The 15885-nt window shown below is 41.2% G+C and overlaps 1 protein-coding gene across 1 annotated transcript in view; it reads left to right on the forward strand.

Annotated features, from left to right (window-relative positions):
• The window catches only part of PAK1 (p21 (RAC1) activated kinase 1), a 68029-nt gene that overhangs the window by 41533 nt on the left and 10611 nt on the right, over positions 1-15885 (forward strand). Inside the window, 4 exon segments of the mRNA XM_074335722.1 lie at positions 2423-2539; positions 6557-6735; positions 8483-8582; positions 14082-14194. Of these exon segments, the coding sequence (XP_074191823.1) occupies positions 2423-2539; positions 6557-6735; positions 8483-8582; positions 14082-14194 (509 nt within the window).

Below are 15885 nucleotides of genomic sequence, written 5' to 3' on the forward strand. Positions count from 1 at the left end.
CTCCCACCCCCAACCTTACTGTTTTTACCCAAAGTTTTTACCCAAAGTTTTACCCAGCGGTTTTTAAATCATACGCATGTCTCAGCAACATAGATAAGCCTCCTAGAGGTTTTTGTGGCACACCAAGCATGTTTCTATCTCAGGGTCTTTTTACTTCTTCTATCTGCCAGGAATATTCATTTCCCAGCAAGTCCCAGGGCTTGCTCTCTCATTTCATTCAGGCCACTGCTTATATGACTTTTCATTCGAGAGGCCATTCCATGACTGGTCTATCTAAAGTAATATTTCCCTTCTTCCAACCAATCTCTACTCTCATATGTTGATCTTAGTATTACTACTTGATACTTTGGTAATTAATTTTGACTGTCTCTTTTTCTAAAATGTAAGCCACAGACCAGGGACTTTATTTTGTTCTTCAGTATAGGCCCAGACCGTAACACAGAGCCTGGTACCCAGTGAATGAATGAGTTGAAGTCATTGGCTTTTTTAAAAAAAACACAGGTGTGTGGTTATTAGACATAATGATAGTTTAATTGATTCCTTACTTCTTTCTAGGTCCTTACCATTTACAAAGTATTCTTATACTCACATCACTTCATTTCATCCTCCTGGTGGCCCTTTGAGCTAGCCAGAGAGCTGCTGTCATCATCCCCATTTTAGAGATGAGAAACTTGAGGCTTAGAGTAGGACAGCCTTGCACAAGGGCACAGGTTTAAGAAGTAAAAATTTGGGGCAAAAATCTGTATCTCTTGATTCTGGTAGTTGTTAATACTAGCACCCAAAGCTATCACCTGTGGAAAACAGAATGTGTTGCTAAGAAAGGTGATGGAATCACTTTCTCTCTAGAGTGTTAGGGAACAAACAAACCTAGTGTTTATAGTATACATTAGGGAACCCTCAGGCTGCCCAATGATGACGAGGCTGCTGAGTTAACTTCAATTCCCATTTTGGGTTCCTGGTAAAATTCTGTTGAGTGGAATAGTGGGGAGAAAAGAAATTCAAGCAGAAAAACAGCAAAACATATGCTTTGATAGTGAAAGCACCTCTACTAGATTTCAGAACTGGAAGTGACCTAAGATCACTTCTCCAATTATACAACTTCTTTTCCTTCACATTCCTCAAGAGACAAAACTCGAGACCAAAAGTATCGATGCATTGCCCGTGATCACCAAGGCTAGTTGCTTGCACATACCTGGCACTGTCGCTTTTTAAATTATGCCCTGCACCGGAAGTCCTGTTAAAAATCTATGAGATTGCCAGTTTTCCTTAACCTTAGTACATCCAGTGTGGTGAAGGCCAGTCTCCCACACAGTAACAGTAGCTCTAGTCTAATAGTCCACTAGGTAAGTTTTTCCACTTACTCTGTCATTCTGACTCCCAGCTGTCCTCTCTCCAGAGGCCCCAAATGGCAGGCAGGAGGGGGAACTCACCCTCCGTCTCCTATGTCAGATGATGAGCTGCTTCAGGACATGGACCACATTTTTCATCTTTGTACCTTTATGCCAACAGTATCCAACACACCATCTTACTGAGCACCAAGTAGGTGCTCTGAAAAATATCTAAAACTGTTGCATTATATCAATATATATTAAAATATCCCGATTGCTGCTCTGGTCCTGTGCTGTATTCATTTAATCTCTATCAAAAACCTCATGTTTTGGAGCTACTTTGTTTCTTGAATCTGTGTTGTAAACAGTACTGGTAAGATGTTTTTGCCTGGACCTGCCCCTAAACCTGCCACTCTTGCTTTAGCTTTGTTAGAATTTGCGTGGGAAAATCCAGATGCTGAGATTATAGCAGATCCAATTAGTGGTTCTGGTCAGGTTCATTCCAGGACACGGCAAAGTGCAGTGAAATGGATAGTATTCAGTCTGGGGAGAAACTCATTCATCTCTTGAGAGAAGGGGCTGCCGATGTTCTATCTCCAGGTTGAGGCAAGGGTCCCTGAGGACATATGGATGCAGAAGGATTTGCTAAAGAAAGGAAAAGGGGGAGAGGCAAAAGCCTGTCTGCACTTCCATTAACCACAGCAGAAAGGAGCAAGAAATTACAATGATAAACTCCGTATAATTCCAAACTTTTGATCCCTTCCCTGCATTTCGTACTGTATTACCTATGCAGTGTGGAGAGTGAACCTTACAGACTAAGAAGGAGCTATGATCTTGTCTTCAGGGTTTGGATTAGAGAAGGTTCCCAATCTCCAATTGGGCTTTGGGTGTGAGAATGGGACTAAAAAAAGAGAGGGCAGCCGACTGAGTTCCTCACTGGCTACACAAAGGTGGAGAACTTGGAGGCTGATGTGGGTTTCAGCAGAGGTGTCCGGAAGAGGTTTCTTTGGGGAGGGCTTGGGGGAGTGGGGTCCTGGTAACGTAAGTTCCATGTCAGCTGGACCTGATGAATCTGGCTTTCCTCCGCTGTACAGAACGTGAAGACGGTATCTGAGACCCCTGCAGTGCCACCAGTTTCAGAAGATGAAGACGACGATGATGATGCTGCCCCACCTCCAGTGATTGCTCCGCGCCCAGAGCACACAAAATCCGTGAGTATTTGGGGGCGTGGACAGCTCTGTGATTTATTAGAGTTTGGAGGGCAAAGGTTGGTGCTGAGCCTCGAGGTTTCATATTCTGGTCGGGGTCATTAGATTTTGGAGCTGGTGAGATCACTGAACCACCTTGATTGAAAGGTGCTTTCTTTATGATGAAAGACAATAAGGAGTATATATACTTACTGTATGTTTGCAGATGGTACCGGCGTGTCCTGAATAATTGGTGTTTATACCAACCCAGCCCTAGTTTACTTAGCCAGATTTCCACAGACAGGAAGTCATACAGAATTAATGTTCCTTAGTGCAGGACTCACATAAATTACTCTGGTCCCCCGGGAAGCAACAAATTCGCCTGCCGCAGATCCTTTCTTCTCTGTTACATGTGCAGCGTTCAGCCTCTTAGAACATCATTGATAACACTGAAAGACCCAAGGGAGGGGAGAGATACCTTAGTGCTATTAATATGCTGGACATCCGGAGTGCATTCTGATGCCTAATGTTGGCAGTGATTTTTATATCACTTCCTTGGAGGTTCTTGCATCTCAAAATAGCCACAGTCCCTCTGCCCTCACTTTGCACAGCATGGATCTCATGCCTTTTACTTGATTTAGCATCATTGAGCACTGAGCTATCGTCAGATGTTACTCTACTGGTGTTTCTTTGCTTGGACTTTTTATTATGACAAGAGCTTCACAATGAAAGAATGATGTAGAGCTTAACCTCTGTGATAATACAAACAAAAGGCTGCCTTTGTTTTTTTTATTTTATTTTTATTAGCTTCAGGTGTACAAAGCAACATAGTGATTAGACGCTTATACACCTCACAGAGTGATGACCCCAATAAGACTATTCCTCATCTGACACTGTACATACTTATTCCAATAATATTGACTATATTCCCTATGCTGTACTTTACATCCCCATGACTATCTTTTTCAATTATAGTTGACATTCAGTATTATTTTGTATTAGTTTCAGGTGTACAGCATAATGGTTAGACATTTATATAATTTATCAAGTGATCCCCTCAATAGGTCTAGTACCCACCTGACACCCTACATAGTTTTTACAATATTATTGACTATATTCCCCATACTGTACTTTTTATCCCTGTGACTATTTTCCAGTTACCAATTTGTACTTTTTAATTCCTTCACCTTTCTCACCCAGCCCCACATCCCCCCTCCGATCTAGTTAGCTTGTTCTCTGTATCTATGAGTCTCTTTCTGTTTTCTTTGTTCATTTATTTTGTTCTTTAGATTCCACATATAAGTGAGATTGTATAGTATTTGTCTTTCTCACTCTGACTTACTTAGCATAATACCCTCTAGGTCCATCCATGTTTTTGCAAATGGAAAGATTTCATTATTTTTTATGGCACAGTAATATTCCATTGTATAAATATATCACCTCTTCTTTATCCAGTCGTCTATTGATGGACACTTGGGTTGCTTCCATGTCTTAGCTATTGTAAGTTGTGCTGCAGTGAGCATAGGGGTGCATATATCTTTTCGAATTAGTGTTTTGGATTTCTTTGTATAAATACCCTGGAGTGGAATTGTTGGGTCATAAGGTAGTTCTATATTTAATCTTTTTGAGGAACCTCCATACTGTTCCATAGTGGCTGCACTAATTTGCAATCCCACCAGTTGTGCACAAGGGATCCCTTTTCTCCACATTATTGATGATGGCCATTCTGTCAGGTGTGAGGTGATATCTCATTGTGGTTTTTATTTGCATTTCTCTGATGATTAGTGACATTGAGTATCTTTTCATATGACCATTGGCCATCTGTATGTTCTCTTTGGAAAAATGTCTGTTCAGGTCCTCTGCCCATTTATTAATTGGATTGTTTGTTTTTTTGGTGTTGAGGTGTATGAATTTTTTATAAATTTTGGATATTAACCCCTTATCATATGTATCATTGGTGAATACTTCTCTCATTCAGTAGGATGTCTTTTCGTTTATAAAAAGGCTGCCTTTGGATTAGAGCATTCAGGGAGATGTTCAAGCAGAAGTTGGTTGACTGACTATGGGACACGCTGTGAGGAAATTCAAGGGGATTAGGTGACCTCTGAAGATGAGAACTTATAAACAGAATCTGTGGAGTCACCCTTTCTGTAGGTCACAAAGTCACCTTAGAAAAAATGAGCTTCAAAATCGGAGAATTGTCAAGATACCTCACATTGCTATGGCCTTTTTTTGGTTTGTAAGCATGTTCATCTAAAATTTTACTCCCACTAAATCATGAACTTCTTAAAAATAGAAGAGGTACATAAATATATACATGCATATATATATATGTGTGTGTATATATATGTATTTGCAATGCTTAATATAGTTCTTGGCAGGTATCAGAAAAGCAGTAAATAGTGAATGAATGAATCAAGCAATGAATAAATTTGATCTTCAGAGCATTCCTTCCTAAAAAGGCATTGTTAATTCCTAATTTATAGAAGAAGAAGCTGAGATGTGGAGTGGTGACTTGATGTATCCAAAGTCTCTTAGTAAGCAAATGAGCCAGGACTGAAAGCAGGTAATTGACTCCAGGTCCAGGTTGTTTCCCACCATAGCACGGTGGCCTCTTTGTGTGTGCAGATCTGTGCTGGGAGCCAAAGAAGGAGATTAGAGAAGGAAAAGGCAGGATTTGTGCCCTCAAGGAGCCATGTCAGGGGAATGAAAGAAGGACAAGAGGTGAAAGTACAGGCCTTAAGGTGCCAGAGATGTGGTTGGTCTACAGGTATAAAAATAGAAAATTAAGAAATCATTATGCTTGAGTAGTCAGGAAGCTCTAGTCTCTGATCTCAATGTCTTGAATTAAGTTTTCTTCCATTTCCACCTATTAAAATCCTGTCCATCCTTCAAGATTTAGCTGAAGAATCCCATTTATTTATTCATTGATTTATCAAACAGTTACCTGAATGCATGTTTCTTGTTAGGCAACTGGTTAGACACATGCACTGAGGGATGAATGACTGTCTTCATGGGGTGTATAGACTAGCCAAAAGGTAGTTGTGGTATTTTTATGAAAAAAGTCTGATAAATGCCTTGAAGAGTCTTCTGGGGAAAGGGAGTATAACTCATAATCACGTCTTCCGAACCTCAATTGTGTGTGTGTGTGTGTGTGTGTGTGTGTGTGTGTAGTTGATACATTTTTTTATGACATTTATCCCTTTCTGCCTTATAGTTATGACTTTCTCACAAGACTTTCTTCACAAGAATAGAGGATGAGGCAGCATTTTGCACAGCAAGGGAAAGAGTAGATTCTCAGTAAATGTTTAAGTAAATGAATGAATAGGAAATATAATAATATTAGTGAAATTTTGAAAGCTTAAAATCTGTTGGGCATGATTTTAATCATTTCACGTTAATTTATTACTACGATGCCATCAGATAGGTATCCTAAATATCACCCTTTTACAAATGAGGAAACTGAAGCACAAAGAAGCCCAGTAATGTGCTCAAGGTCATACAAATGGGAAGAGTAAGATTTGGGATTTAAGCCCAGGCAGTCAGTTTCCAGAGTCTGGTCTAGATGACTATACCCTACAGCCTCATCAAGGACAATCGTAGTTCCTTCTCTGCAAGGGTTCATGTTTTAAAGAGGGAGTAACTCAAAAGAAGATACTGTTAAGTATTATCTTAACAATGCAAAATGCAGTGGGAATACAGGATATTCATTTCAGTTTGGGAAAGAATAGAATTTTGAGATGGTGCGGGTTCCTATATGATGATAGAATTGTCTTTAAGTCATTTTTGTTGAGAGTGTCTCACCTGTATTAATACCTTCAGTGTTCAGACTCTCACTAACCCCTGTTGTGTATACTGAGATCGAGGATGGGCCTGGGCACAGAGGAGGAGGAACATAGATTTTGACCTAGGAGAACGGATGCGTTTGTTGGGATTTGATCTGTGGATGTTCTAACACACACATTTAAGAGAGGCTCCAGAGCTTCACTTCCCAATGCTAACAGAGGTTGGCCTTGCCACATTCTTACACCAACAATGCAGGTATACACACGGTCTGTGATTGAACCACTACCTATTACTCCAACTCGGGACGTGGCCACATCTCCTATTTCACCTACTGAGACTAATACCACTCCTCCAGATGCTCTGACCCGGAATACTGAGAAGCAGAAGAAGAAGCCTAAAATGTCTGACGAAGAGATCTTGGAGAAATTACGTAAGCACTTTGCAGCTTTCTGAACCTTCCTCTGGTATAAGCTTAGTTAAGCAAGGATGGAATTTTGTTGCCGTAAGGATCCCAGTCATAATAACCTTGCTCTATGTGGCTGGCTAGCTCTGCTCGATAGCCACGAACTGTACTTCTCCTTACCCTGTCCCTGTACCCACCGCCTCTGTCTCACCAGCCTTAATTGGATACCACATTAGGATGGGAATGTGATGAGAGCCTTTTCTTTCAAAGGCTGGGCATCTCTCAGCCCAAGGCATGGGTTTGTAGATGGCAGATAACTTTCATCTAGTGAATAGTATGAAATGTTGTGTTGAGAAAGACTGAGGCCTTGTTCATACTTGGTAGGAAAGAGCGCTGTGATCTATTTTATTATTATTATTTATTATTATTATTATTATTATTTATATGTTTGCTATTGACCTAAGGGAAGACAGATCTGCCATCTTGGTTATAGGAAAAGAGGGAAGGGAAACTAACAGTTTGTAAGCCTGGACTATGTACCAAATGACAAACAAGGTATTTTCTTGATTTTTTTTTCACTTATTCCTTATGTTAACCCTGTGAAGACAGACATTATAATCCTCATTTTTTGCAGTTAAGGTATTTGAGGCTCAGGGATGTTAAATACCTTGCCCCAAATCACACAGTTGGAGAGTGACGGGACGGGTTAAAACACAGCTTGGGCTCCGGTAATTAGAGCACGTTGCCTCTTGCTCTCGGGTGGAAACTTAACATTTTACAGTTTTCAGTGGCCAGAAATGGGGGTATATTAGGGTAGTTTGCTCTTGTGCTTCAGTAAACCGCAAGATAATTTATATTAGAAGGAAGGACTAGGTTGGTCTGTGGGCTTGAAACAATCATTTGACAAGGCCTTTGATTTATTCTTGGTACCTACCTACTTCTAAAGAGGATTTGATGTGACTGAATTGGCCAAATCTGTGAGGTGGTATTGCTTTCTACAGACAAGGTTTCTGGTTCTCTAGCCTAGCAGCTCTCGATTTCTCCCTGATAATTCTTGTTTGACTTTTTAAAAAATGTTTCACTCTTTTCAAAGTTGCCCTTGCCCAGAGCCCTTATGAAATGACGAAGTGAGAAAAGCCACTTACGTAGTCGTCTGTTTGCTTCTATATGTAGTGTTTTTATCTGACCCAAATTAAAAAGAACAAACCAGTAATACTTAGAATTACGGAAAGCAGACTGGCCTGGTAGTTAAGGATACTTGGGGTGAAGCCCCAGCTCTGCCACCGACTTGGCTCTTAGGCAATTTCCTTCACTTCTCAACTCCAGTTGCAAATCATAGCTCTAATCTTACCTTAGGTTACAGATGAAGAGTTTGAGACCACAAGAGAGTTAAGCAACTTGCCAAGGGTGATGGAGGAGAGGAGATGAGGAAGAAAGAGCAGGAAATTAGTATAGTATATTGAAGACTTATTATATTCTACGCACTTGGCTCGTGCTTTATGAATTAATCGATTTAAATTCTCTTATATGCTTTTATCTCATTATCTTCACTTTGCAAATAAGGAAAGTGAAGCTCAGAGAATAACTTGCTCAGGATCATATAGCTGGTAGGAACTAGGTAGAAGTTCCAGATTGGAACTCAGGTCTTTTGGGTACGAGAGCCTGTGTGCTCTTTACACACTGTCTCTCAAATACGAGAAGGAGAGGGGGCAGTGGGCAGGGATAGTTTTGCTATTATTATTAACACTTGCATTGCCAGATTGTGTGTAGAGCTGCAGTTGACAAATTTAACACCTGTTTTCTCCCCCCTCTTCCCACCTGTTGTTCAGTGCATCAGGCACTGTGTACACTGCAATGGATGTGGCCACAGGACAGGAGGTGAGTACCCACCACCAACTATTGCTCCTTCAGCTCTGCTGTTTCTTGGTTAAATATTAGCCCTTCTTAACTCAGTAAGGACACCTTCAGTTTCTTTTTTTCTTTTCTTTTTTTTTATTTACTGGATGCTGCTGTTTTTTGTTTTTTTTTTAAGTTTCAAGTGTACAAAACAATGTAATAGTCAGACATTACTCCCCTCACAAAGTGATAATGGCCCCCAATCTACTACCCCTCTGACATCATATATAGCTGTTACTATACCATTGACTGTATTCTCTATGCTGTACTCCACATCCCGTGACTATACATGTGAATACATATATATATATATATATATATATATATATATATATATATATATAATTGTTCAACTTCAGCCTCAGGTGTACAGTGCAGTGGTCAGGCATCTACACAATCCATGAAATGATCCCCCTGATAAGTTCAGTGCCCATCTGGCACCCACGTAATCTTTACAACATTATTGATTTTATTCCCCACACTGTATTTCATATCTCCATGACTATATTGAGTCTACTAATTTGTACTTTCTAATCCCTTTACCTTCCCTCCTATCTCCACCCCCCTTCCATCTAGCAACCATCAGGTTTTTTTTCCCTATGTCTTTTCCCTATGTCTATTTCTGTTGGGACACTTTTAGTTTCTTACTGTAGCAGACTAGAACTAAACAGAGGAGTAACATGGTGAGACAGATTTTGGAATCATAGTGGCTACAGTGTGGAGAACAGATTGGACGAGATAAGAATGGGAACAGGTGAGTCAGGAGGTTATTGTGTAACTCCAGGTGAGACATGATGCTTTGGACTAAGGTGGTGGCATAGTATAAGTGGATGGATTGGACAGAATTTGGTGATTGACTGAATGTGAGGGTGCCTCACAGAGAATGATGTTAGTCAAGGAGAAAGAAATAGGTGGAGGTGTGGGTTTGAAGAAGTTGGATGCTGACTGAGAGACATTCCTGTGGAACTGCCTAGTGAAAAATTGTTTATCCACATTTGGTGCTTGGGAGAGAAACCGGATATAGGAGAGATTTAAACAGATGTCTCTTGGCTCCTAATCTGGTTGTCCTTCCATTCCTCTGTGTCCAGGATTCCATAGGCATTGAAGTCCTCATTTGAAGGCATCTCTTTGTTTTTCTCATTTCATTAAGCTGGCAGAACTCCGACCTTACTGCCAAAACCGGCTGACCCAAGATCTTATCTTCAGCAGAAGGAGGCCACGAAGGGAATGAGAGTAGTTGGGCTTTCCTTGCATTCTCCTCTGTTTGCAGAGTGGGAATGTTGGCAGGCGGGCTGTGGATGGAAGCTGCCTGGGGAAGTTCATAGTTCAGAATACTGGGGCTCAGAGGTTGAGAGAGGTACCTCCTATTCCAATGAAAAGCGAATCGGGCTCCTCAGAGGAAGGCTGCTAGGACCCGCTTGTATGCGTGTGGTGGCTGAAACCCTTTGGTGCACTGAAGAAGCCATGACTAGTAGGGACAGCACATATGTCACTGCGCTCACTGCGTCTTTTACAAGTGCCTAAGCCAAACAGTGAGGCTCCACTGAAGGGAAGTCAACTTTTTAAGAAAAATCATCATTATGGTTAAGGATTTCTTAATTGTTCTTTGAAGTGAGAATCCACCCACCAAAATGTTTACCTTTAGTAACTTACAGAACCTTGGACAAGTCATTTGCCCTCCCTGCGCCTGAATTTTACTTATTTATAAAATGTGCATGATAACATATGCCTCAGAAAAGTGTTGAGAGAATTCAGGAAAGCAGTGGATGTGAAAATACATCATCAACTTTAAGAATTACATATTTATTTATTTTTATTTGTGCCTATTCATTTATTCTACACAGCATTTACTGAACATTTGCTTTATGCCACACCTTGTGCTAAGAATAAGAACTATATGAAAGATTCAGTCCTGGGCAGGTGCTCAAGGCATTAAAATCATATATAAATGTAAGAGACCAACTTCCCATTGTGTACATATAAAACCTATAGTGCTGGCAGGAGGGAAGCTGTGTTAAAATAATGGTGAGGAAGGAAGGATGATGTCATTGTACCAATTTTAAATGTAGTGAATTGGAGGCAGAGATAGAAAAGAGGAGGTTATACTAACCCTACAAAGAACCCTATGAGGTAGGTAACGTCATTTCCTTTTTACTGATGAGGAATTTGGGGCTCAGGGAGTTTACATAACCTTTGCAGGGTTGTACAATTAGCAAGCACTGGGTTAGAAACGTTTGATTCTAAAACCTAAACCTGTGCTTTCTGGGCTGCAAGGCCACAGCAGAGCTCAGGGGAGGCACTAGGGCCCCTTGTCATGTTTCTGGCCTCTGGGGCCTTCCAGCCATTGAGGGGAGGCAGGTTGATGATGGGCAGTTCCTGGAAGGCCAGGCGGCTGCGTGTGTGAGAAGCTGCCCACGGGAAACAGAAACTTGACTTCCCTATGGGCTGCCTTGTGGTTACCAAGCTATGAATGGCAGCGAGTCCATTAGGGTGGCTAATGCAGCGTGGTCAGGAAAGCTGCATTTCCTGCCCCAGGGAGTATCAATCTTTAGTGGAGCTGGCCAGATGCTCTGAGTCTTTGTGAGTGATGCTTAGGGGAAGTCTCCAGCTCGGTAGCACCGAGCTGTCGTCTGCCACATACAGGAAGTTTAGCGTGTTAATGCTGGGAAGTCTTCCAGTTACAGATCCAACAATTATTTCTCAAGCCCAGTTTTGGAGGGAATGTGTGTGATAGAATAGACTGGAAGAGGCTTTGGAATCATCTGGACCCGTGAGCATTGACTATGACCTTGGGCAGTTTGCTTGCAAGTCTTAAGCCTCGATTTCCTTACGTAGATAATGATTTTTGCTTGGCAGAGTTGTTGTTACGTCTTACTGAGATAATGTAGGTAGAGCACCTAACACAGCACCTGGCACACAGTAGGCATTCAGTAAATAGTAGTGGCGGGAGGGTACCTGGTTTTGGCTGTTGTTCCTGCTGCTGTTGTCATTCTTGCTGCTCTGTGCCAGGTACTCATCCAAGGCAGTTATTACGAGGATTCGCATTTTCATGGATGCCTTACTTGATTACTTAGATTTCTTTTTTCTATGAGTAACACATTGGCCACTATCTCAGTTAGTCCTCAGAATGATCCTTTGAGGAAGGACATCAAGGTTGGTGTTATTACCCTCAGTGTGTTGATAAAAAGACCGAGGCTTAGAGAGCTTGTGATTGGTCAAGGTCAGGAAGGGACAAACTCAGCCCCAGAACTTAGATCCTCAGAGTTTCAAGGCCAGTTCTCTTTCAGTTACAGGAGTGCTATCTGGTGGCCTAAGTAGGAAGGATCTGATTAGACAGGCATTGAACTAGGCTGTAGTCAGTCAGTAGCTATTGAGAAGGTCGCCTGGTGTCCTGCCACTGCCTCTGCTATCCTCTGCCTGCCATCCTCTCTTCTTCCTTTCTGCTGCTGGCAGTGACCTCTGTGAGGTTCGTAAGCACCATCCCATCCTCCACGATAGCCCGAGGAACACCAGAGGTACTCGTTCGGCTCCAGACCTTACCGTGTGTTACAGGGCTTGCTATACTTAACACGTTGCGTACGGATCACGAGAATCTTCACGAGGGATTTAAACCCCGCCATATACAATGTGTTAACATAATGTCTGTAGGTCAGTGTGTTACCCTACAGACATTAGCAAAAGCTCATCATCTGTGAATAAGAGAAAGCTGCAGCCAGCTCAGAAGCCTAACCTGATAGGAGACCCGCTTTTAAAGCAATTTTTTCTCACTTGGGGTAGGGAATGGAGGTGCTCAAAGTGTTTAAAAGAATCATTTCTATTGCTATTGATGAATTGTATCTGTAGAAAAACTGTCCATACTTGACTTGAATAAATAATAGAGTCAGGGTTTTTTTTCCTTAGAAAAATTTGAATTATTCATCCTTTACCCTTCTTGCTGCTTCTGGAAAGACTAACTTAGTTGTTCTAGTAGGCGTTCATGTTCTTGTCTGTTAAACTGAAAAACAGAAAATATCTCTAGGAAATGAACATTCATCGTATCATTTAAAGTCTACTCCTATGGGGTAGAGTAACCCATTGCTCATGCCGCTTGTGGGTTAAAAATACCTGTCAACCCACTGAAGTCTCTCTTTCCTTCTTCATTTGCACAAATTATTTGTTGAGCACCCATTGTGTGTCAGGCCCTGTGCTTGGCACCAGGGATTCAGAGCTTTCAAATGAACTCTCAAGCTTCTAGACGTACACATGCTAGCTAATCATATAGGGCAGAATGTGCTAAGTTTCATAAGAAAGGTTTAAATATGAGCTTATGGGGCTTCAAAGAAGGGAAAAGCCTATCTGGTCCAGAGAATGAGGTTTCTTTTGGCTTGATACAAAGTATATAAGTAGCTTTTGAACATGTGAATAGGATGGAAGATATTCCAAAGGGGCAGAAGCTCAGATCATGGAGTATATGACGGAATACAGTGGGAAGTAAGCTGTGGTCGGATCATGAGAACTTAGAAGGTTAGGCTGAGGAGCCCCGCTAGGCAAAACAGGAACCATCTATGTTTTTTCAGCAGGGGAAGTGTTATCAGATGTGTGCTGTGGGGGAAGATTAATCTGGTCGTGTGTGCAGGATAAATTGGCATCACTTTTGTGCGTTCTAATTCTTTTTTGCTAGCTGAATAGCTGTGTATGCAAGTCACGTATCCTGTCCGAATCACCATTTCCTTGTCTGTCAAAAGGGGTCAGTAGTAATGCTTAACTCATAGGGTATCTCTCAGGATTAAATGAAATACGCTTAAGAATACCTTACATAGTACCTGACACATACACAAGAAATTCAGGCACAAATGCCTTGGAAACTAACATATACTTTATGTTTTTATTATGTGGAACTTTGTTTATTTCTATAGACAAAAAGCCTACCAAGATCTTTCTCATACATAAATATTATAGGGATCGCATCCCCTTTTTCTCTTCTCTCTTAACCTGGTCAACTCTTATTTACTTCCCCATACCAAGTTCAAAAAGTCATTTGCCCCTTCCTGAAGCCTCTCTGCATTGCCAGTGAAAAGAGTTCCTGCCCTATTTTGTGTTTCTGTAGCACTTTGTATGGACTTCTGTTACAGCGTACCTCTGTAATATTGTGATTTTTAGAAAGTATTTTTCTAATATAAAGATTTTATTTAGTAGCAAGTTGGATTCTCAGACTGTGGTGCACATCAGGGTCACCTGGAGGGTTTATTAAAACCTAGAGTTTCTGGTTGAATAGGTCTGGGTTGGGCCTGAAAATGTTCATTTCCAACAAGTTACCGGATAATGTTGATATTGCTGGTCTGGAGACCTCACATGGAGCACCCCTGGTCAGAGTGACTTCCTCAAGGGGAAGACCGTATCTTACTCATCTCTGTCTCCTTAGTGTTTCAGGTCTGGTACTTAGGAGGTGCTCAGTAAATGTTGGGGAACTCTAACTGCATATTGAATGTCCTTTAATTTCAGGTGGCCATTAAGCAGATGAACCTTCAGCAGCAGCCGAAGAAAGAGCTGATTATTAATGAGATCCTGGTCATGAGGGAAAATAAGAACCCAAATATTGTGAACTACTTGGACAGGTATGGAGTGATAGGCACTGTCAGAGAGCTAGGGCCCTTGGGACTGATGGATGGTGCAGCTGTTAACAGACAAGGAAACACCAACACTCAGAACTGCCTCCATTTAAGAATCTCGCATGATGCTTAGCTCTCTGCCACTGACCCTGCGTACCACTGGACACCTCTGATTGCTGTACAGTCTATCTGGGTTAGGCTGAGCCCTACCACCCTCTAGCTCCTGACAGCTCATCCTAGTACTGTTTGTTCTGTCTCAGGAAGTTCTCCCGCCTATCTGCCTGATTCAACGTGTAGGTCTTTAAATCATTCTGCATCCGAAATCTTTCCTTATCCTGTTTCACCCTCCTGAATAACTTCTAGTTTGTCTGTATCCTCACAAAATGTGACACTCAGTATTTTCATTTGAGATTTGACCAGTATGGAGACAATGGGACTTCTCTGTTGTTCTAAACTCATCACAACCTAATGATTTCATTCATTGTGTGTGTTTTTTTTTGGGGGGGGGCCTACTTCATTGTTGACTCCTAGTAAGTTTGTAGTCTGTTAAAATCTCTGATCCTTTTCTTTACATGTATTTGCCTTAAACTGGTAACGTAGAATTTTTTAGTTGTCTTCATTAAATCCCGTGTGGATTACTGCAGCCCATTGTTCCAGCCCATCACAGTTTTGTTCTTCAATATAGTAAGGTTGTAGCTACTATAGCATTGTGTTATGCTTTACTTTTTATTAAGTGCTTTCGTGAACAGTATCTCATTGTGAGGTAGGGTTTATTATCTGTGTTTAACAGATGAAGAAACTGAGGTTGATAGATGTTAATAACCAGTCAAGACCAGTAAGCCAGTAAGTAGCAAATGAGAGTTTGGGATTTGAATATTCCTAGCACCAACTTCCATGTGCTTTCCATCATATCATGTTTTCTCCTTTCTCTGAAAAAAGAAAGTGAGCTTCTTGCCCAGGTTTCAAAGATATCACAGATAGAGGTGATATTGAACTAAGTCTTGGACTCTAATTCCTTTACTATTTATATCGCGTTGCCAACCAGATTTCATTTCTGCCAGATTTCTTGTTCTGCATCCAAAAAATTGGTAAGCTTCAGTGTCTTTAAAAAGGACTTTGACTTTTCCAGTGTATGATGTTGATATCTGTAGAGAACAAAGCCTTCCTTTGGGGGATGATTGTCTATGATGTGGGTTTGAATGGCTCTGAAGAATTCTCTGGAAGTTATTACCATCCCATCTCTTTTAAGAACTTATTATACAGAGAATATAGCTTGGACAAACTACTGCAGACAATAAAGATACCAGATTTCTGTTTATACGGGACTCAGGATAAAGAAAAATGAAAGCTGCCCAATAAGGGTATGGCATGCTCATAAAATAATGACTTCCTCCTCACGGGCGGTATCTAAACAGTAAAATGCATGACCGTGTTGTTGAAGAAATTTGTGTCTGGGAGTGGGATTAGAAGATTGATAAGTATTGTTTATTGATATGGAATCAGAAGTAAATAAAGCTCAGTCCTTGCCCTCAAATAGCTCCTAGTCTGCTGTAGAAAAAAAGGATGTGGGAGCCGCTGCGGGAGGACAGAAGTGGTGGCCTTAACTGGAGCACTCAGGGAAAGTATTATGAGGTTGGTGTAAAAGTCATTGTGGTTTGAAAGGTTAAGAATGATAGCAAAAACCACAACGACTTTTG

Source organism: Rhinolophus sinicus, linkage group LG06 (assembly GCF_036562045.2).
Source record: "Rhinolophus sinicus isolate RSC01 linkage group LG06, ASM3656204v1, whole genome shotgun sequence".
In the NCBI taxonomy this organism is placed as follows: domain Eukaryota; kingdom Metazoa; phylum Chordata; class Mammalia; order Chiroptera; family Rhinolophidae; genus Rhinolophus; species Rhinolophus sinicus.